The sequence below is a fragment of the Mesoplodon mirus genome (genome assembly GCF_964341445.2).
Source record: "Mesoplodon mirus genome assembly, chromosome: 4".
Taxonomy (NCBI): domain Eukaryota; kingdom Metazoa; phylum Chordata; class Mammalia; order Artiodactyla; family Ziphiidae; genus Mesoplodon; species Mesoplodon mirus.
Genome location: NC_138979.1, coordinates 10,365,224 through 10,391,643, shown reverse-complemented (window position 1 = coordinate 10,391,643; position 26,420 = coordinate 10,365,224). Strand labels below are relative to the sequence as shown.

The 26,420-nt window shown below is 37.4% G+C and overlaps 1 protein-coding gene across 3 annotated transcripts in view; it reads left to right on the top strand.

The window, feature by feature from the left end:
* The window catches only part of LOC309802706 (myosin-IIIa), a 128,409-nt gene extending 102,789 nt beyond the window's left edge, over nucleotides 1-25,620 (top strand). For 2 of the 3 annotated variants that reach the window (XM_082618464.1, XM_082618465.1), the window contains 7 exons: nucleotides 1,355-1,502; nucleotides 12,836-12,989; nucleotides 14,136-14,224; nucleotides 16,254-16,383; nucleotides 22,170-22,249; nucleotides 22,699-22,776; nucleotides 25,360-25,620. In XM_082618464.1, the coding sequence (XP_082474590.1) occupies nucleotides 1,355-1,502; nucleotides 12,836-12,989; nucleotides 14,136-14,224; nucleotides 16,254-16,383; nucleotides 22,170-22,249; nucleotides 22,699-22,776; nucleotides 25,360-25,611 (931 nt within the window). In that variant the 3' untranslated portion in view covers nucleotides 25,612-25,620. Of the gene's footprint in view, nucleotides 1-1,354; nucleotides 1,503-12,835; nucleotides 12,990-14,135; nucleotides 14,225-16,253; nucleotides 16,384-22,169; nucleotides 22,250-22,698; nucleotides 22,777-25,359 lie in introns of those variants that run through there. The other variant, XM_082618466.1, reaches the window with a different exon arrangement.
* The last annotated feature ends 800 nt before the right edge of the window (nucleotides 25,621-26,420 follow it).

The window sequence follows — 26,420 nt, the reverse complement described above, 5'->3', positions numbered from 1 at the left end:
TGATCTTCAATGAAATTTGGTTAAGAAATGCTCTAGATAGCTAATAAGTGATAGAGCAAGATGTGAACAGTAGTGTTATCTGACCATAACAGATGCAAGATGCAACTTAAGTCTCCAGCCTGTCTAGTGCCTTATCTGAAATTGCAGCCACCATTGAGTGCTCTCTGTACACCAGGGATTGTGCCGAGATATATCCTTACATTTACATCCAAAGCTTTGTTCTCCTATAAATTATATAATCTTTAGAAATTTGTATGTGAAAAATATGGTGGATTCCTACCTTAAGATCACCTCTTTCACACTTGCTTACTAAGCATAAAAGACCATTTCATATACATTTCAGGCATGTAATTCACTGATATTTTTCCACTAAAATACACACCACACCATAGTATCATTCAGACTATCCAAGAGAGTTAAGAACATGGAGGAATAACGTTCTTAAGTCTCTCTCCCTCAAAATTAGTGAACAGAGGTAGCCATTGTGGAGGAACAGGGGAAATTGCATCTGGAATATTGAATTGTGAAATAGTATTTAATTGTATTGTAAAGTATTTCATTATGATATAAATTAATATATATTTATATCTTTCTCCAGGTTACTGTTCATCCCATATTAAAAATTATGAGTGTATAATTAAAAACCAAATGACAGTTCTTTAAAATAAGTAAAATATTTTTAGCAGGATGTTTTAACTGTCCTAAAATGAGAGACTAAATACTCTTTCACAGAATTTTTGCTTTTGTGGTATGGTTTTTTTTGTGTGTGTGTGGTGTGGTTTTTACTGAACATATTCATACTATATTTTGAGTGCTGGCTAGGTTTTCCCTGTGATTCATGACTCGTTCTAGGAGTAGTTTCTGTAGTACAAGGGAAATATTATACTGTCTACCTATTAAAATGAATGCTACCTAGTTAATGTTCTGTGGAGGGAAACTTTTTCAATTAAGAAAATTTTCACATGGACATATAGACACTACCAAACATAAAATAGATAGCTAGTGGGAAGCAGCCGCATAGCACAGGGAGATCAGCTCGGTGCTTTGTGACCACCTAGAGGGGTGGGATAGGGAGGGTGGGAGGGAGATGCAAGAGGGAGGAGATATGGGGATATATGTATATGTATAGCTGATTCACTTTGTTATACAGCAGAAACTAACACACCATTGTAAAGCAATTATACTCCAATAAAGATGTAAAAAAAAAATTAAAAAAAAAAGAAAAAAATTTCACTCTATGTTCTGGTAGTAGTTTCTTAGCTAAATCACAAAAGTGACTCTGAGATACCCTGCTTTGAATTACCTCCTACGAAAATAAATAAGAACTCAAAATAATGCCTCTTCAATCTTCCAGTGGGAATGATGATGAGCTAAGCATTGGCATTCTGGATATATTTGGCTTCGAAAATTTCAAAAAAAATTCCTTTGAGCAGCTGTGCATTAACATTGCAAATGAACAAATTCAGTTTTATTTCAATCAACATGTGTTCGCCTGGGAACAGGTAAGTTGAGGTGCTTTGTTATATATAGTATAGATGCATGCAGTGTGTGTGTTCTGTGGAGAATTGTACTGTGAAGCAGGATCTAAATCATAGATTTGAAGCCTGAAACATTTAATAAAGACCAAAAAAATATTTCCTTTTCTACATGCTCATTATAAAAACAAAAACAAGCCAAAAAGCTGGTACGAATTTAGTGTGTCTTGATACGTGATGCTGAGTGTCCTCCACCAAAAATCACTGGCCTCTTCTCCAAAACTTAGCAGGTCTGAGTCCTTGCAAACAAAAAAGTTTCCTTTGGAAATTTAAGTGAGCAGATGTGTCTAGCTCTTTCTCTTTCTGTAGACTGCATAGCTGAAATTCTGTTTGAAATGTAAATACCCATCTAAAATGCATTAAACTTCAGAATTCCAGTTGCTAGGCAGCAGAATGCAAGATAATGGATTTGATGTAAATGCCATGAAACGGTAATTTTGTCACAGTACAATGTGAAATAATGATTCAGCTTCAAAAGTCAGAAACTCACTTGAATTGCATTTGGCAAAACGTTAGTGTTAAAATTATTTAGTTAATCAAGTCTAAAAGAAATAGTCGTATTTTATATCATTTAGCGTACTATTTCTCCTTTCAATAATATTAAATTGTTTTGTGTTTACTGATTAAAACTGAGGTTTTTGTTTAAATTTGAGATAAATTAGAGGTACATGAACCTCTCTTGATTCAAAATATTTAGCCTTATTGCAAATTTACTTTGAGATCACATTTTGAAAACAGTGGTTGCACAAAAGATGTTTGGATTGTGACATTTCTTAGGTCAAAAAAGGGACATAACTTTAAGGTTTTATCTGTGTTTGCACAGCTCTCATCTACCCCAGATTCTTGTTCATCACAGACTCGTTCTCTCACCCTCTCCCACTCCCCCTTCTCCATTCCTCTCCAGTAGTGCCATCCTTTGGCCTAGTTATATGATGAAATATTTTAAAGTCTTTAAAAACAGAGCCCTTCTCCAGCCTGCTATGTCTGTAGCCATGGCCCTCCCCCTTCCCTTCATAGCCAGGCTCCTTGAAAACATATTCAACATTCACTGTAATGTGTGGATTTCTTCCCCACCTGGGTACATTGAGTCCATAGTATCTGGCTACTGGAAGGGCCCTTCTTAATCTCATCAGTCGTTAGTATCAGAAACATTTTAGTCTCCACATTATTGTCAACCCTGTGGACAGGTTCCTGTTTCTGGAAAATCCCTCTTTTGTCATCCCTAACACGCTTTCTGTTTCTCTTGCTCTTTGATGGGTTCCTCCTTTACTCTTCCTGCACCAGCCCATAAATCAGTGTTTCTTAACCCTGGCTACATATTTGAATCACTTGAGTAAAATCCCAGTGCTCAGATCCTATCCCAGACCAATTAAGTCAGATATCTTCGAATGAGACCTAGCTATCACTATTCTTTAAAGGTTCCCAGTCTATTCCAATGTGCAGCCAATTACTGCCCTAAATGCTAGCTCTCAATGAGTTCTATTTTTGACCTCTTCTTATATTCACTAGGAAAGAATCTATTTCCAATATTTCAACTACTCCCTAAATGCTAGGGATGCTCCAGTCCTCACCTCCAGCCCATGCCTCTCTCTAAACCTCTCCTGATTAGGACAGCTTCCAGAACTTTATCCAGAATTGAACTCATCATCTTTCCTTCCCACTTATATTCTTTCTTAGAGAATGGCATCTCTATCTACCAGCTTACTCAAGCCAAAAATGTTATGTTACATTTCATTTCTCATTTCTGAAATCCAAAAAATCAGTGAGACTTATTCTTATTCCTCCCTCCTCTATGCTCCAGTAAAAACATTTGACATTTGACATCACAGTATTTAGTTTCCATTTTTGCTCTCTCTCACTTAGGCTGCAGACTCCTTGAGGTCAAGGATTGTGGGATTGTGTATTCTTTTTGTATCTTCAGAGCCTGACATATAGCAAATGCTCAATACATATTTATTAATCAATGTCATCTTGCTTTAATGACTCACAATGTTCACAGAATCCATTCTAACCAGAAATTGAAATAAGTAAATTTTTTTTAGTTTGGACTTTTTGATAGGGATCTATTAGGATTTCTTGCTTCATGGGACCAGGTACATCTTTGTGTATTTCCTCATCTGATTAATTAATTAACAACTTGTGTTAGCAGACTTCTATTATTCTTCTCTTTGGAGGGTTGAGGTTAGAACCTGATTTTATTGGAACTACCCTTTAAACCAGTGTACATATCTTGCAATAATTATTTGCTTTTCACTTTTTTATAAAATTGTAGTTTACAGTTCACTTTGATTGATAGCTTTGAATTTCATTCATCATCCTAATGCTCTTAATTGTTTTGTCTTTGGGCTTGCTACAAATGAAACTACTCTAATATGGCTCTTTTAAAAATATCCTTGAGAAGCTTTCAAGACAAAACCAAGTCAGAATTGCCCCAACAAATTAAAAATGCAACTAGGATCCAAGATTATGCAAAGCACTTTGAGGAATTAAGGCCATTCCCAGTCCTTTCAAGTGCCTTCCTAGGGTAATGACCCAAGCATCCCTACTTCATAATCTTACGGACCAAGCATTGGCAGCTGAGTGATCAGGTCAGTGAATCTGTGATCTGGTGGACACAGGAATAGTCAGAGATTCTGTTGATTTTAACGTGTGTGTGTACCTGTTTGGTTTTTTTTTCTTTCACTCTGTCACTTACGTGTGAAAGCAAAAATTGTAACTGAGAAATGCTTATGTAGCTGTATGTATTAGCTACCACAGATAAAGAGAGCACATTTACACCAATTTCTATACATAAGAAACAGCTACTTAAGCCAAATCATTACTTAAAATCATGGTCACACTTCTTCTGGTGAAATGTAATCATAGGTTTGACCTAAGAGCTCCTTCGCTTAGTAAAGCCGTTATTGCTTATCAGGAAGACGTAATGTTCTCAGTTTCATGGACATACAAATGATCTGTCCAATCTGAGCAAGACACAAGCCTTGGGTAGCATCTTCACAGATGAAACCACTCTGGTTCTGCTTTAATCAACAAATATTATCTTTATCGACAGTCCTACAACATTGGGACATAAAGTTTGGCTAAAGGCGTTTCCTATTTTTGCCTCAGTTCTGTTTGCATGTGATGTACAGTAAGGTTGGTTATGAAGGTATTTTGAATATAATTTTCCTATTACTTTCTATTAAAACCATAATCAACAGACTACAGTAAAACATGTTTAGTGAAAGACTTTATGATAGTAACCTAATCCATAGTTTGTTGAGTGGATAGTTTTGTTTCTCAGAATGGTTGCCTCCAACTAACCATTTGTATACCTTTTGAAACATATTCCTAAATCTGGGAACCTCATTTTTTAAAAAAATATTTATTTATTTATTTATTTGGTTGCACGCGGTCTTAGTTGCGGCATGCAGGCTCCTTAGTTGTGGCATGCAAATTCTTAGTTGCAGCATGCATGATCTAGTTCCCTGACCAGGGATCGAACGTGGGCCCCTTGCATTGGGAGTGCGGAGTCTTATCCACTGGGCCACCAGGGAAGTCCCTGGGAACCTCATTTTTAACTCGCAGCTATGCCTCTTTTCTTCTCAAAACTTACTTTTCTATGGACGTAAATTATATTCCTCATAATCTCAACCCACAACCAAGAGCATCCAGAACTTGTATCTTTTTTTCTTCTTACTATCTAGATATTTAGAATGTCTAAGACAGTAAGTCTAGAGTAGTAGTGTTTTTCTAATGTGTATAATACATAGCTCCTGAAAATTGTCTGGTTTGATATTTCATTTGAAGCTAATATTTGAATATAACATTTGAAGCTTCCATACTTTTACAGCACTAGAAGAACCATTTGATTTTAATAAAATTTAAAGGAACAGTTTATGTCTGAAAACAGTAGTTTGAAAATTAGTTAATAATCTCGGTCCCTTCCCCTGCAAATAGGTGATGAGGAGTATGGTTGTAATCGTTTAAAATTCAAGACTCAGTCAAACTCTGCTAAATAAGTTGCAACTGAAAAGTGTATACTTTTCTGTCAACTTTATTAATTCCACAAATAGAGTATTCATATTTCAGCCTTCCCTATTTGATTTGTATAGCATTATTTTATGCACATTGTTTACTTCCATATTTTTCAAAAAGCTTTTAATTAGCAGCCCAAAGAGCAGCAAACAAGCCATCGCATTTCTAATAAGGGAGGCATCTTTTCGAAATAGCTCTCACACTGAATCTCCATGGTACTTTGTAGCCAAGACTTTGCTTTTGTTGGGTTTGTTTTTGCTTATTTTCTGGTTTTCTTCCATAGGAAAGGGAGCTCCGTGAACAGGAACCATGGATCAGTCCCCCACGGGCATGAGTTTGAATTGGAATCAATGCCACTGTTCTTTAGGCCCAGAACTGATGTATGATACTACAAAGCATTGTTCTAGAATCCTGAAGATTCACTCTCCTTCCTCATATGCCTATCTCTACCTAGGATAAGCTTTCTGATCCATTAGTGCAGCACATTTTTCTGATTGTTAACTGAACTAAAGTTTTTTGCATTTTTTTTTTTTTTGGCTGTATTGGGTCTTCATTGCTCTGCGAGGGCATCTTTCTAGTTGTGGCGTGCAGGCTTTTCATTGTGGTGTCTTCTCTTGTTACAGAGCACCGGCTCTAGGTGCACAGGCTTCAGTAGTTGTGGTACACAGGCTCAGTAGTTGTGGCTCGCGGGCTCTAGAGCACAGGCTCAGTAGTTGTGGTGCACGGGCCTAGTTGCTCCGCAGCATGTGGGATCTTCCCAGACCAGGGCTCAAACCCATGTCCCCTGCATTGGCAGGTGGATTCTTAACCACTGCACCACCAGGGAAGTCCCTAAAGTTTGTTTTTAAAATGAGCTATTAATATTTGTTTTGCTAAAAGATAGGCATACATATATATATATATATATAATTTATATATGCACTCATGGGTTTAAAATTAAAAGTCAGAAGTCATTTTATAAGCAGGAAGCTATTTACAACATGTAATGGAAACAATAACTGCAATTATGGCTCTGGCTTCTCGCAGAAACTGATGTGTATGAATTTTATCTCCAGCTGTTCATATCCTAAAGTTTAAAGCTTTTGAGGATTTGAATGTGGGCTCCAACACATAATTTGTGGCAATTACAAAGAACAAAGATTCGTTCAATTACATAGTATCTATACTTGCAACGTTTTTTATCATCATAAAGTAAAAAGAATCAGTCATCTGGTAAAAAAAATATGTGGGTAATTCGAAACAAACCCCTTATAAATGTCTTCAAATTGTTTTGCTTGCAAAGTGTGAATTTTTATCTTATATCCAGCTTTCTTCCCTATTGCACGTGCCATATGTGTGTGATGGTCGTGGCATTTGTCTTATGTGAGCTCTCCAAGGGATAAAGGCAATTGTACAGGCATTTTCCTTAAGCATTAAGACAGCTGTACATTTAAGAAACCCTTGGGATGCAATAAATCTTCCTTTATAAATGCTTGGCCAAGTTTTAGGCTACTGTTTGAGATCACACACAAATGTTCCTTAAACTTCTCACCTACTAAGTGAGTATGGAAGCTGGTACCCAAATGAGTAGATACACGTGGCACATCCCTGCAGCCTCTCCTGGCTGTGAGCAGGCCACCCTCCCTCTCTGGCTCCCGCAGGCAGCCTTCTGGGCTCCTGGGTCCTCCCCGTCCCTCCCTCAACACCCATGCTGCACTCAGTCTGCTTCTTTTCTATCAATGAAGTTGGCCAACACCCTGAATGTGATGTGGGGATTTGTGGTACTTATTTTGACAATTTGATAATATTTTTTAAAATCTCTTAATTATGATTAAAAATAATTTTGAGTGAAATATACAGTGAGGAGCATCAGTCCGTATACAGTTACTATAGGAGCATCAATCCGTATACAGTTACTATAGTTTTCTACATGTAAGGTTAGAATATAGTATTGACAAACTGAAATAAAATTTTTTGGTAAAGACATAGACACGACAGTAAAGCAAAAATAGTTTAAGGTGAAAGAGATCCCGGCGTATAGAAAACTACATGTCATCTGAAATTCCTGCTTATCCTAAACCAATACCTGTCAATAGAATATAAATTTGTAAAATCCTTTATGGCTTTTAAAGACTTTTCAAGGTTAGGTACCACATACAAAAAGTGACTAGGTGAAACTTTTCATCTCAAAATGTATATATCTCTTTTTCTGAAAAAGGAAGCTCTTCTAGAGAGCATCATTTAAATCTCCTTTCTCCAAAGTTCTTAAATATATGTAAAATATAACATGTATATTTTATTAGGAATTATGCAAAATACTTTTTCATTAGTTTACTTGTCAAATTCTGAATTAATGACCTATGTCATTTCAAATGAATGATGATCAACATTCTCTTCAGCTTGCTATTAACGTAAAAATGAACGAGACCATTGATATAAGCTTTGAATAGAAAATATCAAAAGAAATAGATTTCCAATCATAAATTTTACTTAACATCAAGAGTTCAGATTTTTACAGCATGTATATTTACCACTGTGCTTTCTTCATTTTTAGTTTTTTTTAATACTTAGCTACTTCAGTAAAATGTTATTACTAAAAATAATATGTATATATAGAAAGAGCAAATGATAAAGCAAATGCAGTAAAATGCTAGAAATCGGGGAATTTGGGTAAAGGGTACATGGGAATTCTTTGTACTGTTCTTGCCACTTTTCTGTTAGTTTGAAATTATTTCAAGATAAAAAGTGACAAAATTTCGTTTTTCACTATAATAAACATACTCAGTTCACCTTGAGTACTGATAACACCCTAAGTCCTAGATTTTCAACCTATAAAGCCTTTCTCTTAGAGTGAGTAACTTCTTAATGGTTTCCACGCGGGCAGTATTTTCATGAATGTGTACATTCATATGAGCAGCTGGTGAGTAGGAATTCTTTTACTAAAAGACAGGCGTCAGGGAATAAATATGTATGTGGCTTCTTCCCCCTTGTCAGTGTTCTGTCAACAGAACGTTTATTCATTTATTCATTGAGTTCCACAACACAGTCAGGCAGTTTTGACATTTTGAAATGTTAGAACCAGAAGAAACCTAAATAGATCATTTATATTTCATAGATACAAATGACTCCCTGTGACTTGCCCAATGTTACAGGCTGGTTAACCAAAGCCAGGACCAGAATCTGGGTCTTCTGATACCCATCCAGGATATTCTCACGAACAAACAAATGAGCGAAGTTCGGAAGAAACAAGGAACTAACAAAGTATTCTCTTGTACAGAAGAAAACATGCTCCATCTAGTTGAAGAAAGAAAGAAGGAAGAAGGGAGAGAGGAAGGAGGGGAGGGAAAAGAGAGAGAGACAGTATTTTCACATGAAAGACCAAGGAGAATCAACATACGTCTGGAAGGAAGGAGACTGGAGAGAACAGTAACACTGAGGCAGGTGGCAGTGGTGACAGAGACTGTGACAGCTGGAGAGCTTAGAGACCACCTAACAGGAAGGATATAGACCTAGGAGATGGAACAACTGAAAAAGAGAATATAGCAAAAGCAAAGAAATCCTAGGATGTAACTTAAAGTTTGGAATGGAAAGGCAGAGAGTGTTCTTGCTACACTCTAAAGGTCAGGAACTCTACCTTTTTCACCTTTATTTCTACCTTCCCCAGTCCCACCTGCCCCTAAATATACACATGGCAGGCGCTCCACAAATGTTCAAGGAATTTCACTATGTAGCATCGTCTGCAATGATCTACACAGAGACAGTGACCACAAACCTAGGTGAACTGCAAATACCATCTGATATAAATCCCATTCATTCTTCTCCCATGACTTGAAGCAGAGAGAATCATTAAAAAGTGGACTAAACTTATAAAAATAAGAGATAGTGATTATGACTTGAAACAGCAAACACAGGAGAATAAATATTGAGGATCATCTAAACCAACTGTTAAAATATTTCCAGATTCTAAAATACCTAAAACTGTGGAGCAGTGTCAGGTAATGGACTTACCTACATGAGAAGGATATGGCTTCATTTCCCAGGTGCAAGTTCACTGTGAGACTTCAGTGTGCCCTGTTACTGCATATACCCATCTTGCATGAAAGAAAATACCATATAAGCCAAACTCCTTGATTGAAACCTTGATTTCAGGAAGCTCTTTTTGAAACTTCAGACTTAGCCAAAACTATCAGATGGTAGTAAAAACGTATTCTCCAACAGTAAAATGATAACGTGGTGCTTTGGGGGGAATAGGTAAGACCTGTCTATCCTTTACATGATGATGCAGTCTGCTAGGCTGCCTATATACTGTGTATACTTGAAAGTTCCTAAGAGAATAGATCTTAAATGTTCTCACCGAAAAAAAAAAAAAAGAGGTAATTATGTGATGGGATGTAGTTGTTAGGTACCTATGGTGGTCATCATTTTTCAGTATATAAGTGTATCAAATCAAGACATTGTACACCTAAAACTTACACAATGTTCTGTGTCGATTCTATTTCAATAAAGCCGGGGTAGGAGAAAGAAGATAATTTCCCAGGAGAGTCACTCAGAGCTTCATTCATTCATTTGTAATTTATTTAACACACCCAAGTCTCCCTAGATACAGAGGGAAAGGGTACAGAGGGGAATAAAAGTCCCTGTCCTCATGGAGTTTTCATTCTAATGAGAGAGAGGGAGGATAAGTGAAGATGCTAGAAATACTGTGAAATAATTTAAAGCATGGTGGCTGGGACAGGGCAGGGATAGAGAGTGACCAGTGGAGGAATGGGTATTGCTGGATCAGACCAGGAGACGGGGAAGGGGCTCTCTGAGGGAGTGAGACCTGAGTGATATGCATGGAGCCTTTACTGTATTGGTGATCCATGCTGAGCAGTCCACGCTTGAATTTTCACCTGCCTAGGAGCATGTGGAAACTTGCAGCTCTATCAGCTTATGGTGGCCACCCTCCCACGCTGCTGTGTGAGTCTGAGGACTCAAGGTAATAATCTCAAATCCCTCCTGGGGTGACGCTTTGGCCCGAGGTATTTAAGCTTGTTGAGGCCATAGCTGTGGATGCATCTTCCATAGGCTTTCTTACTGCTATGTCCTTCCACGCCTCACACTCAAAGTTCAATGCAGAACAAGGAGATCTTGTTTCAGGCGTGAGGTTTTCTAACACCCACGGCTTCTCACTTCCTTTCTCCTTGATGTATACTTAAAATGATCCCTTTTTCAAAAGGGAATTGGGGGCATCTCAACAGAGTAGGGATTATATACGTTCAACAGCTCAGCTTTACTGTAGTTAACAGCTCTACTCATCTGCTTTAAATGTATTTGTTTAATGTACAGGACATAGCAGAGGACTTTCTGAGTAGTTACATGAGCTACATTTCTCCACATATACTTAAAAACAACATTTTGAAATCATTACGGCCATAAAAATACATAATAGGTTGTTTTAGGCATGATAACTTTACTAAAAGTGAGTGCTTTGTAAATCCTGAGTAACAGCATTTTTTCTCCATTGGTTTGCCTGGAGATACTAACAAGTATCTTAAAGGTCTAAGCCCATTGTTTCCCAAGTTACTCTGCTCTGTATGACCTGCCACCAAAGCACTCAGTGGATTTTGACACAGGCAAATAGAAGTGACAAATGCATTGATTTAGACCATAACCTTGAACACTTATCATAGAAAATATACAAAACCTCTTTTGAACTTTGCAGTTGCCATTTAAGCTATAATATGCTGTCAGCATAATGTGTCTGACAGTCACGTAATTCTAGGTCTGTGTACATCTCCCAAGGTTACCTTCAAGTGAAAAAGCTGTGAAACTTCAAACGTTGTTTCCATTTTTTGTACTGGGTAAACTGAATGTCTTTCAGGTGATCTAACTTTTAGACCAGTAGGTTCTGCCTCATTTTTACATATTAGATTTTGTTTTATTTAAAAATATACAATTACTTTTTTTCCTGGTGACACTCTTGACTGTGATTTCAATTTTATAAGGCCCCAAAAGTAGAGATTAAAACTTTGGCTTATTAAATGCCCCACCTGCCATTGGCTAAATTCATCCATGAAGATCCCAGAAATAAATTCTCTTTCTCTGAACTCCTATAGTACATTTATCTATCTAGCATTTATCTATCCTGTGTTACCTTGCATTTTGGGTATTTATTTACAAAGCTAATCACTCAAGTTTTATCTTAAATTCACTGAGGACAGAGAGTTTGCTTTAAACATCTTTTTATCACCCATCACAGTGCCTTATTCTAAGGTGTTCAGTGAAAATATTTAATGAATTAAAGAACATATTAAAATGGTAATGAAAGTAGCCTGTAACTTCCGTTTGTGAATGGTGCAGGGCATTCTTCCCCAGTCAGTAATTATTTAATACACTTCCCCAGTAATAGTTGCTTTATCACCTGAGAAAGTGGGGGGAACCCTCCATGTAAGCATCACTACAAGTCCGAGTTCAGAGGTCGTCGATGTCCTGTCTTTTACACATTGCAGCACTGGGGGTGAGGGGGACCCAGTATGAAGGCAAAAGTCAGAGAAGCAAAGCTGCAGCACAATTCTTGTCCTTTTTGTAAAATAGATCATCAGTATCTATGTTGTGCTGGTACCAACATCTTACAGTAATTATTGTTTTTATTTTATGCATTTTATATTATACTCCACCACAAATGATCACTAATGTACCATGTATTATTACTTTGTTAGATGGAGATCGTTACTTCTGTTTAGTAGATGAAAAAGCAGAAGTTTAAAGAGTAAGAAAATTCCAGAGGACTATATGGCTAGTCAGGTGGCAGAGCCCAGATGGGAGCCTACGTGCTCTTGGTTCTCCAGCCATTGGTTGTTCCTTGACCCACAGCCGTTCACCCCAAACAATGTAAATGTCATCATGACTGAAAAACTATGTTCTTGAGAGATCCAGCATTTCTGAATTTAGATAAAAGGCTTAAACTGGGGGAAGTGTAACCCTAAGATGTACCTAATTCATATTCTATCAATTCTGGAACAGGATTTTATTACTGCCCATTAACAACATAGTCTCCTGCATCTGGAAAACTTGAGATGCCTGTAATTCTAGTCTAGAAGCGAGAAACTTTTTATTCCTACCCTGAGTATCATCAGTGCTAACTTTAATGAACTAGCACTTCTGGGGAGAGAGAAATAAAATGATACCCTCAGTTTAAGGGCAAGGTCATAGGGAGTAATTTTTTATAATATGTGTAAAGTAGAATTTTAGGTAATTGCTGCCAAGTTACATGTTGTTCACAAAATTTTAAGTGTTCCTATACATATCATGTCCCGTTATAGAATGAATACCTAAATGAAGATGTGGATGCTAGAGTTATTGAATACGAAGATAACCGGCCTCTCCTAGATATGTTTCTGCAGAAGCCAATGGGTTTACTGTCCCTCCTCGATGAAGAGTGTAGATTTCCCAAGGCCACCGACCAAACTCTTGTAGGTGAGTTTTAAATTCAGTATGTCTACATAGTTTTCATGTAATACTGTCATGTAATTATGAATGATTTAAAAAAAATTTTTTTAAATATCTAGTAGAGTATTGCTGTGACAAAGCCTGCATATCTAACGTTGAGGAAGAGGCTTTGGATGTAATACCTAGACCAGTGAATGTTTATAATAGGGTGAAATATTTAGTGACGAATTAAACAAGTTTCAATATTGGACTTCTTCTTGTATTATGGTAGAGCCCCAATCATAGGATTTTATGTTAGAAATGACCTTAGTAATTATCCAGCCCAAAACTAGAAATTGGAGGACAGGGCAAAAGGACAGCTCCAGAATTGGAAATGAGATGCCTAACAGGGAGGAAATAAATTCATCTGTGATGTTCTCGTCATTTATCTGACTCACTGATTGCCTGTTCTCTCCTCTAGTTGGACGATACTAGATGGAAAAGAAAATAACCCCAACATGGTGGGGAAATCATTTCATACTAGTCCCTTGATTTTGATGTTAAAATGTACCTTCTAGGACATGAAATAACAGAGAACTTGTGCTGGTAAAACTGTTGTAGAAATGCCTGTGTGATCCTATTGTGTTTCCTATGTAATCAATAACAGCCTATAGCTCTTCTTATAAAAAAGAGAACCAAAATACCAAATTTCTAGGCTCATGGCTTCACATCCAGCTGTGTTTCACAAAGCTCTCTGGACAATCTCAAGTACTTAGTTTCCTTCCTCTGTACCAGTGGTTCTTAAAATGGGGTCCCCAGGCCAGGAACATCAGCATCCCCTGGGAACTTGCTAGAAATGTTAATTTTTGGATCCCACTCCAGACCTATTGAGTCAGAAACTCTGGGGGTGGGACCCAGCACTCTATTTTAACAAACACTCCAGGTGATTCTGATGCTTGCTAAGGTTTGAGACCTGCTGACCTAAATCATATTGGAATGGTAAAATTCATGATCTCAAGTTTTGCCTTACCATTTATAATTATATTACAAATCTGCATGTAATAACTATATAAAATTTTCTGTGTTTATTCACTGCACATTTTCCATTTTATGGTGAAAGAGATGATTCTGTCCATCGGTATTTTTTGAGGCCCTCCTACATGCTTGATATTGGAGTTAAATTTTTTTCTACAGAAAAATTTGAAGGTAATCTGAAATCACAGTACTTCTGGAGGCCTAAAAGAATGGAACTTAGTTTCGGAATTCACCATTATGCAGGAAAGGTAAGAACTCTGAAACATTATAACTGAGTTTCTCTTTAGTCTTTCATTGAATAATAAGGCCATGAAAATTATGGCCCAAAATATTTATAGATGGCTGTAATGATATAAAGAGTCCATCTTTCTGATCCTAAGGTGTGGCTTGGCATGTGGTTGGCTGCCAATGGGTACCTATTTTTTTCTTCTTTTAATGATAGCTGAGAACCTTTTATATAAACTGCCTTCTTCAGACTTGAGTTGCTTCTCTGTCCATGGCAGCCTTTGTCTCTCCTCCTTCCCAACAAGAGAAGGTACCAGGCTGGAGTTACGGCCAGATCCCTGAGCTGATTAGTTAGAATTAACTGATGGACTGTCATGCAGTCAGAGGAAGCAGTGTTTATGCACTGGTGGATACACTTCCTACACCAGAGCAAACCTCAGATATGCCATCCTACATATGGAAAGAAACCCAGGAGACAGTTTCTTTCCCTTCTGTAGAGAATAATGGGTCTTTCCCTCACAATGATGTTATAAATATTGGAGGACTAAGAAGATATTCAAATCAAGAAGGAATTCATAGACATATACAAACAAAATAAAATACCACAGAACCCCGAGCATTCTAGTCTAGTAGAACTTCTGTGTCAGTCAGTAGTCCAGACTTTTGTCATTGAAAACAAAATCTACCTTAAATATTACAGTTATAACCTTTCTCATGATTTTCAGCATGTGATTTTCCAAATAAGCCTACTTTAAAATATTCGTTAAGAATTTCCTATGATCATTTTATCCAGTTCTTTTAAAATTAATTAATTTATTTATTTTTGGCTACGTTGGGTCTTCGTTGCTGTGCGCGGGCTTTCTCTAGTTGTGGCGAGTGGCGGCTACTCTGTTGCGATGTGCGGGCTTCTCACTGCGGTGGCTTCTCTTGTTGTGGAGCACAGGCTCTAGGCACGCGGGCTTCAGTAGTTGTGGCACGCGGGCTCGGTAGTTGTGGCGCACGGGCTTAGTTGCTCCACGGCATGTGGGATCTTCCCGGACCAGGGCTCAAACCCGTGTCCCCTGCATTAGCAGGCGGATTCTTAACCACTGCACTACCAGGGAAGCCCTATCCAGTTATTTTTAACAACTGTATTAGTCTTCTTGGGCTACCATAACAAAAATACCACAGGCTGGGTGTCTTAAACAATGGAAATTTATTTCCTCACAGTTCTGGAGGCTAGAAGGCCAAGATCAAGGTGCCAGCACATCTGGTGAGACCTGTTTCCTGGCTTGCAGTTAGCTGCCTTCTCCCAGTGCCTTCATATGGCTTTTTCTCTGTGTACATATGAGGGAGAGAAAGAGATCTCTGGTGTATCTTCCTCTTCTTCTAAGAACACTAGTCCTGTGGGATTAGAGCCTCACTCTTACAATAAACTTCATTTAACCTTCATTACCTCCTTAAAGACCTTGTTTCCAAAATTCAGTCACATTGGGGATTAGATTTTCAACATATTAATTTTGGAGGGACACAATTCAGTCCATAACAACAGCCACATTGGACCATCCTACAAAAATCTTTGGGTTACATTGATCTTTAAAAATCTTAAAATTATTTAGAAGTGCCAGAAACACAAACACCTACAGTGTATTTAGACCAGACTACTACTGAGACTAAATCTATAAAAGCCTTTTCACTGCAGGTGAATCAGTGATCATAGAAAGGAGAATACCTTGGTGGCCCCAACCCTCCAAATAGAGAAGGGAGACCCACAAAATTTCCAACATGATATAATAAATGGGAGGAATCAAACCTCTTTGATTATTTCAACCCAAATACAATCAGTATGACACAGATTTTTCTCTGAAAAGATATAATGTAAGCCTGGAGAGGTTCACTTTTCCAACCAAGTTGTAAGGGACTACCTTTGTAAATCTTTGTGTACCTGTCACTTAGAGCTAGGTAAGCTCTCAATAAATATCTATTGGTAATGATAATGATGCTGCTGCTGCTGATGAGGATGAGGGTGATGACATTGATTGTGACAATGATGATAACATACTTTATCAACAGGTCATCTATAATGCAAGTGGGTTCTTAGCTAAAAATAGAGACACTTTTCCAACTGATATTGTGCTACTTTTGAGGTCATCAGAAAACAGTGTAATTCGGCAGCTAGTCAGCCACCCTCTAACAAAAACAGGTAAGCTGAGGCAATTTCCTTCCATTTTTTTGGTGCGTGAGTTGGTTTTATTTTTACAAAGAAGCTAGGTTTCCATTAAAGAAAAGTTTTGAATTACTTACCAGAAAATACGGTGGTGTCCTAGCTGCTCACTAAAAGAGTACCGTCACCTTCAGAGAGTTCAGAATTACCTGCTGTGTCAGGAGTGGGCAACATTGGATGATTCTTTGAGATTCTACACGTTTAGTGAGTTCTGCCTAATTGATTAAAAAGTGGTGTGCCTTTTTCCAACCAACCATATAATCCTTGCATTTGCTTTTAAGTAGACAAAAAATGTAGTTTGGTCTTTTTCTTTATTGGAGTTCAAAATTGTTCTCTGCACTTCATTTTTTATAGTTTGTTGAGGTATAACTGACACACAATAAAGAGCATATATTTAGACAGTAAAATATGATGAGTTCTTGATGTACATAGATGAATTTTCTGCATCTATTGAAACTATCATTTGTTTTTGCTTTGTTTTTTCTTTATATCTGTAAATATGGTGAGTTACATGGATTGATTTCTGAACGTTTTACCGAATTTTATTCCTGAGAAAGTCTTTTAAAAAATTTTTTATTGAAATATAGTTTTTTTTATATTGGAGTATAGTTGATTAGCAATGTTGTGTTAGTTTCAGGTGTACAACAGAGTGATTCAGGTATACATATACATGTATCTATTCTTTTTCTAGTTCTTTTCCCATTTAGGTTGTTATAGTATATTGAGCAGAGTTCCCTGTGCTATATAGTAGTAGGTCCTTGTTGGTTATCTGTTTTAAATATAGCAGTTTGTACATGTCAATCCCAAACTCCTGGGAAAATCTTGACATACTTTTTATATATTGCCAGATTCAATTTGCTAAGAATTTTGTTAAGAACTTTTGCATCTATGTTCATGAGGAACATTGGACTGTAGTTTTCTTATAATTTTTTTTTCTGATTTTGGGATCAGAGTAATACTGGCCTCATAGAATGAATTGAGAAATAATGCTTCCTCTTCAATTTTCAAGAAAAATAGAGTGAATATTATTTCTTCCTAAATTACTTAATAGAATTCACCCGGGAAATCATCTGGATTTGAAGCATTTTTTTGTGAGAAGACTTTTAACTCCAGATTCAATTTCTTTAATAAATATAAGGCTATTCAAGATATTTTATTTTTGAATTAGCTTTCGAGTAGGTTGTATCTTTTAGGAAAATTTTCTATTTAATCTATGCTGTCAATTTTATTGACATAAATTTGATAATATTCCCTTATCCTTTGAATGTCTGTAGATCTTGAGGTTATATCAGCTCTCTTATTCCTGATATAGATAATGTGTGTTCTCTCTCATTTTATTCTTGATAGATTTTCTAGAGATTTATCAATTTTATTGATATTCTCAAAGAACCCACTTATAGTTTCATTGATTTTGTCTATTGAATTTTTACTTTTACTTTTTTTTTTTTTTTTTGCTTTTGTCTTTATTGTTTTCTTCTGTTTCTTTCAGGGTTTATTTTGCCTTCTGATTTCTGAGATGAAAACTTAAGTCATTGATTTAAGAAAATTTCTTCTTTTCTAATATAGGCATTTATAGGGGTTATTTATAAGTATTACATTTAATTTCTAAATATATTGGGATTTTCCAGATATCTTTTTGTTATCAACTACTAATTTAATTTTGTATTGCTCAGAAAGCACACTTTATATGATTTAATTCATTTAAATTTATTGAGACATGTTTTATGGCCCAGAATATGCTCTATCTTGTTTTATGTTTCATTTGCACTTGAAAATAATGTGTATTCTGCTGTTGGTGGGTGGAGTATTCCATAAGTGGCAATTAGGTCAACTTGGTTGATAATATTGGTCAGATCTTCTGTATACTTACGAGTTTTCTCTCTCCTGGTTCTCTCAGTTACTGAGAAAGTGGTTTTGAAATATCTGACTATAATTGTCAATTTATCTATTTTTTCTTTCATTTCTATCAGTTTTTGCTTTATGTACTTTAAGGTCTGTTATTGGATGCATAACATCTAAATTGTTATATCTTCTTGATGAATAGTCCCCTTTATTATTACTAAATAACTCTTTTATGTCTGGTACTATTCTTTGTTCTGAAATCTACTTTGCCTGATATTAATAGGAAGATTCCAACTTTCTTATGATTAGTAGTTAAATGATGTATCTTTTATGCTTTTAACTTCAACTTATTTTTGAGTTTATATTTAAAGTGGGTTTTTTTGTAGACAGCATATAATTGGGCCTTGCTTTTTTAAATCCAACCTGATAACCTCTGCCTTTTAATTGGGGTGATCAAACAATTTAAATTTAATGTGATTAGCAATATGGTTGGGCTTGACACTATCTTGCTATTTGTTTCCTATTGGTTACATCTGTTCTCTCCAGGCTTCATCGGGTTCCCCTCCCTGCATTGCAACATAAACCCTCTGGACAGAAAGCTGGAGTAATCATAGGGCTCACCTCATTTGTTTCCTCTCTCTCAGGGATCAGTGTCCTATATTGATGCAGAAATTGTTGCTTGATGCAAAAATTGTTGCTCCTAAACAAATACTACATGATGCCACTTATATGAGGTACTGAGAGTAGTCAGAATCATAGAGACAGAAAGTAGAACGTTGGTTGTCAAGAGCTGGGATGGGGGCATGGGGAGTTAGTATTTAATGGATATAGAATTTCAGTTTTACAAGATGAAAAGAGTTATGGAGATCGATGGTGGTGATGGTTGCACAACATTATGAATGTATTTAATACCACTGAATTGTACACTTTAAATGGTTAAGATGCTAAATTTTATATTATGTCTATTTTACCACAGTAAAAAAATTGGAAAGAAAAAAAAAACTGTTCCATAGACTTCGTATGTCTTTTTAGTTGTTTTAGGTGAGAAGGTAATCCAGTCTGTGTTACTTTATCTTGTCCAGAAAAAAAGTCTTCAGTTTTGACTTTAACAATTGTCTATGTAAATCAACTATACTCCAATAAAAATTTTAAAAAAAGAAAGCCTTTGAATTTTAGAAACAATATAATTGTATTAAAGCTCCAACTTTGGAGCATTTAACACAAGCAGATTGATGCGGCCCTCCCTTGTCTCATATTAACTCTAAAAGACGATATATATTATAAATATTCTTAATAAAGTGAATTCACATAAAAAAAGATAGCCATCTCTTTCTGTATCTGCCAACAGCATCTACGCATCTAATTTCATGTTTTCACCCTTATAAAATATGCAACCAGGTTCTCAATACTATGCCATGTCTCCCGACTTTCAGCAGAACAGTGTCTAGTTGGCCAGGGAGAAGAGCAGAACTCTATAGTCAGAGGTGTTTCAGTGACTCAACCTCAAAGCTATCAAAGGTGTTTGGGGTTTACATTCAGCTAGATGTGTACACATATAATAATAATAACAATGACAACAGATAACTTTATTTAGAAATTGCAGTGTGCTAGTCACTGTACTAAGTACTTTCATTTACTTCTAAAAACAACACTCAGGCTTCCCTGGTGGCGCAGTGGTTAAGAATCCGCCTGCCAGTGGAGGGGGCACGGGTTCGAGCCCTAGTCCGGGAAGATCCCACATGCCGCGGAGCAACTAAGCCTGTGCACCACAGCTACTGAGCCCGCATGCCACAACTACTGAAGCCCACACGCCTAGAGCTCGTGCTCTGCAACAAGAGAAGCCACCGCAATGAGAAGCCCGCGCACCGCAATGAAGAGTAGCCCCTGCTCGCCGTAACTAGAGAAAGCCCGCGCACAGCAACGAAGACCCAACGCGGCCAAAAATAAATAAATTAAATAAATAAATTAAAAACAACACTCTGAGGAGGAGCTGATGCACTGAGACTCGGGAATGTTGAGCTGCTTCCTCAACATTACCCCACTGAGAAGTCTTAGAATTAGGCTTGAAAGCTCAGGTTCATCGGTTCTACATTATGCTATCTCCAAGATTCTAAAGTAACTATGGCTCTTTGCATGCAAATATGAAATATAGTTTGGCCAGCATTAGGGGGAAATACATCAGAATTGCTGGCAGCTCAAATCTCTAGTTTGTTTTATCACAGGTTCATTCATCAGGTCAACTATAGATGCAAAGAGGATATATTTCTCTGAAATTAAGATCTACGCTAATTTTAGTTCTTGCTGGTATGCATAAATGAGTTTTTGAAAGGCTCTCACTTTATTTTGTTGTTAAATAATTTTATGGTTAGTGTGTAAATTTCATTAAAGGGAAATTAGTAATCTTTCAATTTCCTCTAGTTGTTTGATTTTCAGATAGACTTAAAATTTTACTTTATGTTTGGTTAATATTAAGTAATGATATCTATTAAGCAAAGGGTCTATCCTAATTCATGTGCTTCTAGCACTTTGTATGTTCATCATGCTTCCAAGAAATCTCCAAGTCTATGGTCACTTTTTTCCCCAATTAAATTATTTTTTTAAAACCTTCCCTGGTAATCCAAAAAAAAGAAAGAAAGAAAGAAGAAAGAAAGAAGGAAGGAAGGAAGGAAGGAAGGAAGGAAGGAAGGAAGGAAAAGAAAAGAAAGAAAGAAAAAGAAAGAAAGAAAGAAGATAGAAAGAAAAAGAACAGTAGGCATACTTCCTGAAGCTGCCCCTCTGAGGATCATCAGTTACCGTCTCTGTCCACTCAGCTCTGTTCAGCAGGAGTCACATTTCAAGAGGGAACCGTGCCGAATGCAGCTTCAGCCCCGCACAAAAGTCACACCCCCTCCCCAGCCCTTTTCCTGGGGTGATGAGGGAAAGGGGACGAGAGCAGAGCAGGGCGCTGCCAGCCGCACCCCAGGCAGGGCTCCTTCCTGCACCCTCATCTCTGAGCCAGCCTTCTGCAGCCACAAAAAAAATGTGAGGGATTTGCCAAAATATGTAGCCTCATTGCCTGCAAGAAAGAAAGAGAAACAATCTTCCTGAAGTGATACGGAATTCTGGAGCTATTTTGAACATTCCTACTAGGATGATAAACTCTTGGCTCGTGGGTTAGTTGGTGTATTGTGCTTGGTGGGAGGTGGGCAGCGAGTGAAAGAGAACTGACATTTCCAGGCACCTCGGGCTAGACATACTGTCACCTGTCATCAAAATCCTGTGAGGTAGGCATAGTTACCCACATTTTATGGACTCACACTGTGACTCAGAGACTAAGTAGATGATCCACAATTAAAACACTACGCTGGTATGCAAACCCAGGTCTTCCTGGCTTCAAAGGACATAATCTTTCTCACTACACTGTGATTTTCCACAGCCTTGGGTTGTGTACAATTATAGAGCCCTAGCACCAGCCACATATTTCTGAATGTTAGGTTGAAAACGTCCTTTGCCCTCAACCACACTTGATTTGCTTATAACCACTTCATGTGAATTAATGATCCATATGATTTTTAAGGCCCATTGTAAAGCTTACATTTGCATTCAAGAAAGTCTCAGATGCTATTTAGCACACACACAAAAAGAAGCAAATTGCTCCCTTTATCCTAATCACCCCATATCTTGTAGCAATTAAACAGAAATCCAACACTTACCTCTCCTTTTTCTATTCTCTAAGCTGGAGTATTTTTCTGAATTTAAAATTTGTTATACATTTTCAAGTAATATTATTTTATATGTAAGTGTCTCAGTAACTAGTTAACCAAGCATGTGAGTATGAATATTGCAGGGCCAGCAATGCTTATTTTAACATTGAAGTAAATGGAGGAAATCTTCTACCATTAAGGATTCTAAAAGGTGTATTAATTTTATCTACATTCCCATAGGTAATCTGCCATATTCTAAAACTAAAAACATAATAAACTATCAAATGAGGACTTCAGAAAAATCAATCAACCTGACAAAGGTAAGGAAATGTATTTTTCATGGCAGTGAGTCTAAGAACCTAACCTTTACAATGGAAGTATTTGTATGATAAGAGTAAACAGCCTTTCCCTTCGTTTTCTCCCTTTGATCTTTCTTTTCTACTTAAACAGATATTTATGTTATGTTCATATTACCGCTAGTCACTAAGATAATCATGCATTTCTGATATATTCCTAACTCTTCATTTATAGCTAGTTTTAATGTTACTCTAAGACCAACTAAAAATGTATTAGCTAAGGTCAGAGGTACATTCCATGCAAAACTGATTAAAATCCCAATGAGACTGGCAAAACAATAACCTTAAAATAAAAATTCAACATTTTGTTATTTTATGTATGTGAAGGCATAGACTAAGGAAAATGCCACGTGCTCCCTGTAGAGCATAAAGTACAATAGGTGCTGAAGTATCGCTGTCTTTCTGGGTCTTAGGGTGAAACTGGAGAAGCCACCCGTCACGCCAGAGAGACAACCAACATGAAAACACAAACAGTTGCATCGTATTTTAGAGTAAGATATTAAATTATGTTGTGTTGTGCTTAGGCACGTTATTTATTCTAAATGGGAGTTACAGATTAAAAGTAAGTAACAAATATCAGAGTGCTATTAGCAAAAGAGAATTTGTGTTGTATTTCATTTACTATCTGGTAGATACACAATATATTACAGTGCATTCTCAAAAACCTGTGGTTTGGTTTACTTTGGTATTTTATTGATGAAATTATTGTATACTAGGTCAATCTTAATGGCGGTCTGTAGCTTGGTTAAAATTTGTCCATAGAACCAAACACATTTACACTAGAATAAAGCCTAAAAGGGTTTGAAATTCAATGGTGTGAAAACCATCAGTCCTCCTTCCCACCCCTGAATGACCTTAAGGGGATCCCACCCCTGAATTACCTTAAGGTGGACAGATGGGACAGGGTTGAGCATCCACCTCCATTCCACATCTCCCTGTACCTAGACGAGCTGAACACCTCAAAAGAAAAACAGAACTGGTGTAGGCATGGGACAAAGAGAAGGGACACCAGGGAAATACCAGTAACATGCCAAGGAAGTGAGTCACTGTGTCCTTAGCATAGGACCAAGGTGACCTTTCTTCCTTGGACAAGGTAGGAGAGAGATAGGAAAGAAAAGAAGCACTTCATTCTCTCTGGGCCCTGGAGAACAAACTCTAGATAACCCTGCCTTCATTATTGGTTCCAGTTCTTGTTTATCTCTTCTGATAAAGTCATACTAACCAGCCAATGAAAATGAATAAAATACCACCTAAAATTTAGAAATTTATTAATATCGTGTAATGTGGGAGAAGGGGAGGAAATGGGGTTAAATTTACTACATGTTCAGTGAATAAATCCAGTTCCCTAACAGAGTCATGAAATACTTTTAAAAATAACTGGGTGGCTTTATTAAATATTTCTCAAGTCCTAAGCTTGTAGCAGACAGTGTGTGCTTAACATCTTTGAGTAGCACCTAGTGCATTTATATGCTTAATATCTCGTTTGCTGCTGGTACATCCACCTTACAGCAGGCTGCAGCACAGCTGAAGGACTGAAAGTATTTACAGCCAGATTATTTTTGTCTTTAAGTGAGTCATCCAAAACCATTATCATACCACTGTTGTTGACATCAAACAGTGTGTGTATGTTCAAGCCGTGCATTCATAAAGTCGTTTTACACCTCGGGCTGCAGTGAAAAGGGATAGAAGGTAATTCCGTATAGTATGTACCATATTTTAAGTTATGTTTCATTCTGCAGAGGAGGATGAACATGATCTAATACGCTGCCTTGGTCCCTAAGAAACACCAGTGCCTAAATTGCAGGGAGCTCTTGCTCAACATGCCAACAGACACATCTATCACCTTTCTATCTCTAGTGTCTGGCAGATGTTTGCAATGATGACTCACAGATAAATGTTATGAAAAGGGCCCCAAAGTGGCAGACCCCAGCTGTTTGAAGAAGCTCACAGCTGAGTGTCGGTGCCCAAGAGGAAGCTGTGCAAACCCAGTGCTTTGTCAGTTGCCCAGTTCCAGGATTTGGTTTGCACTGGCTTTGTAACGCAGGCTTTATATTTCCATCAGTAAAGGAGATTCAGCCATCAACAGCTGTCTATGTTCATACACTCATTACCTTGCCAACAGTTGTAATCCCGGTCTTTGACATACTGGTTTGTTGGGATTCCATTTTAGTTGAACCGTGATTATCCTACTGTGTTATACTTGGTTGTCCAGCAATTGGCTGCTGTTTTAATAAGGTATTGCTGCAGAAGATGGTTTTCATATCTATGTGATTAAAATATTTCTAAAATAAGAAAATTATCAAACTAGAGCAGATTAGAGTACCTAAGTGGATTTGCTTATTTTTATAACTGTATCTTACGTAGTAAAATGCATTAACTTCTCAGTCCTTATTTTATTTTATTTATTTATTTTTTTTGCGGTACGCGGGCCTCTCACTGCTGTGGCCTCTCCCGTTGCAGAGCGCAGGCTCCAGACGTGCAGGCTCAGCGGCGATGGTTCACGGGCCCAGCCGCTCCGCGGCATGTGGGATCTTCCCGGACCGGGGCACGAACCCATGTCCCCTGCATCAGCAGGCGGACTCTCAACCACTGTGCCACCAGGGAAGCCCTCAGTCCTTATTTTAAACTAGGAGATGATACTGAGAGGGATTAAAGTGTTTACTTTCATACTTTCTACAAAAAAAGAACTAGACAAGGAAATTAATAGTATAAGGAGGAAACCAGATTGTGTGCTAAATATTGTAATTTGGCCAGTTTCCCTGAGAGGATATAATTACTTCCAAACAAGCTATATCAAAAATAATTTCATCTATTAATTGAAGTTGCCTTAAGAATTCACAGGCAACCTTTTAATAGCTAAGTTCCTAGTTATTGCCTCTACATTTTTATGAGTAAATATGTATTTTAAAAAATATACTATAAAGAAAATATTTATTAACACATATATCCCTCATTGTGAATTACTGTGTAACTCTCAGTTTTCAGATTTTATTCTTATAATTAAAAGAAAGACCTGCGAGCTCATAAGTTTCTGAATGCTACGCTGGGGATTTTATTTTTGTTGCATATTATAGTATTCTCTGATGGATTTGTTATCTAAAATGGTGGTCGGCCAACCTCACTTTGTCCGCTGCATCAAACCAAACAATGAACGTCAGGCAAGAAAATACGACAAAGAGAAAGTCCTGCTCCAGCTTCGCTACACAGGCATTCTGGAAACAGCAAGAATTCGAAGGCTGGGATACTCACATCGGATACTTTTTGCCAACTTTATAAAGCGGTATGTGGACTTCTTTTTAGTTTCCATGTACAGTAAAAATTCTTGAGAAGAATGATAGGAAACAGAAAGAGAATCACTCGGGGGTTCTAGAAAGGAGGCATTTTGTTCACGAAAATGATTGTGTGTCGAAAGAGAAGGTAACTCTTAATTGGGGCTGGAAATTTCTGTTGTCAGCTGAGAGACCCAGGTCAGAGACAGGATGACAGAGGGGCCTGAGATTCTGTTCTGAGGAGCCGGTTCTCATCTTAGCTCTGCCACTTGCTGTGTGACCATGGGCCGGTACCAGTGATTGCCAATGAGGGGAGATTTTGACCCTCAAAAGACATGCTAATGTGTGGAGACATTTTCGGTTGTCACAGCTGGTGGGAGGGCAGGGTGCTGATGGCATCTAGTGTGTGGAGACCAGAGATGCTGCTAAACATCCTAAAATGCACAGGACAACCTCCCCGCCCCCAACAATGAATTATCCAGCCTAAGATATTAACAGTGTCGAGGCTGAGAAACCCTGGCCTCCAGGAAACCTCATTTTCCTCATGACTTCCTGATAGAGTTGTTATGAGGATCGAGCGAGATAGTCTCTAAAGGGGATTTAGAAGACATACAGAAGCAGTTAGGTTGTAGGAGTCCTTCTCAGTGGTCGAGATTAATGTAAAATGAATTAAGTTATGTATTTAATATATATGATCAAGTAACACACTAGTGGTACTACAGAGGCTCAATATCTTACATCTTATATATTTAATGTTTGAAATGCCCATGTTTCTGATATTTATCAATTCGATGATTTCTCTTAGCCATTGAAGTTTCAGTTTTCAAAAGTGAAGTCTATTACAATTTTCAGGTAAAGCCTAGCGT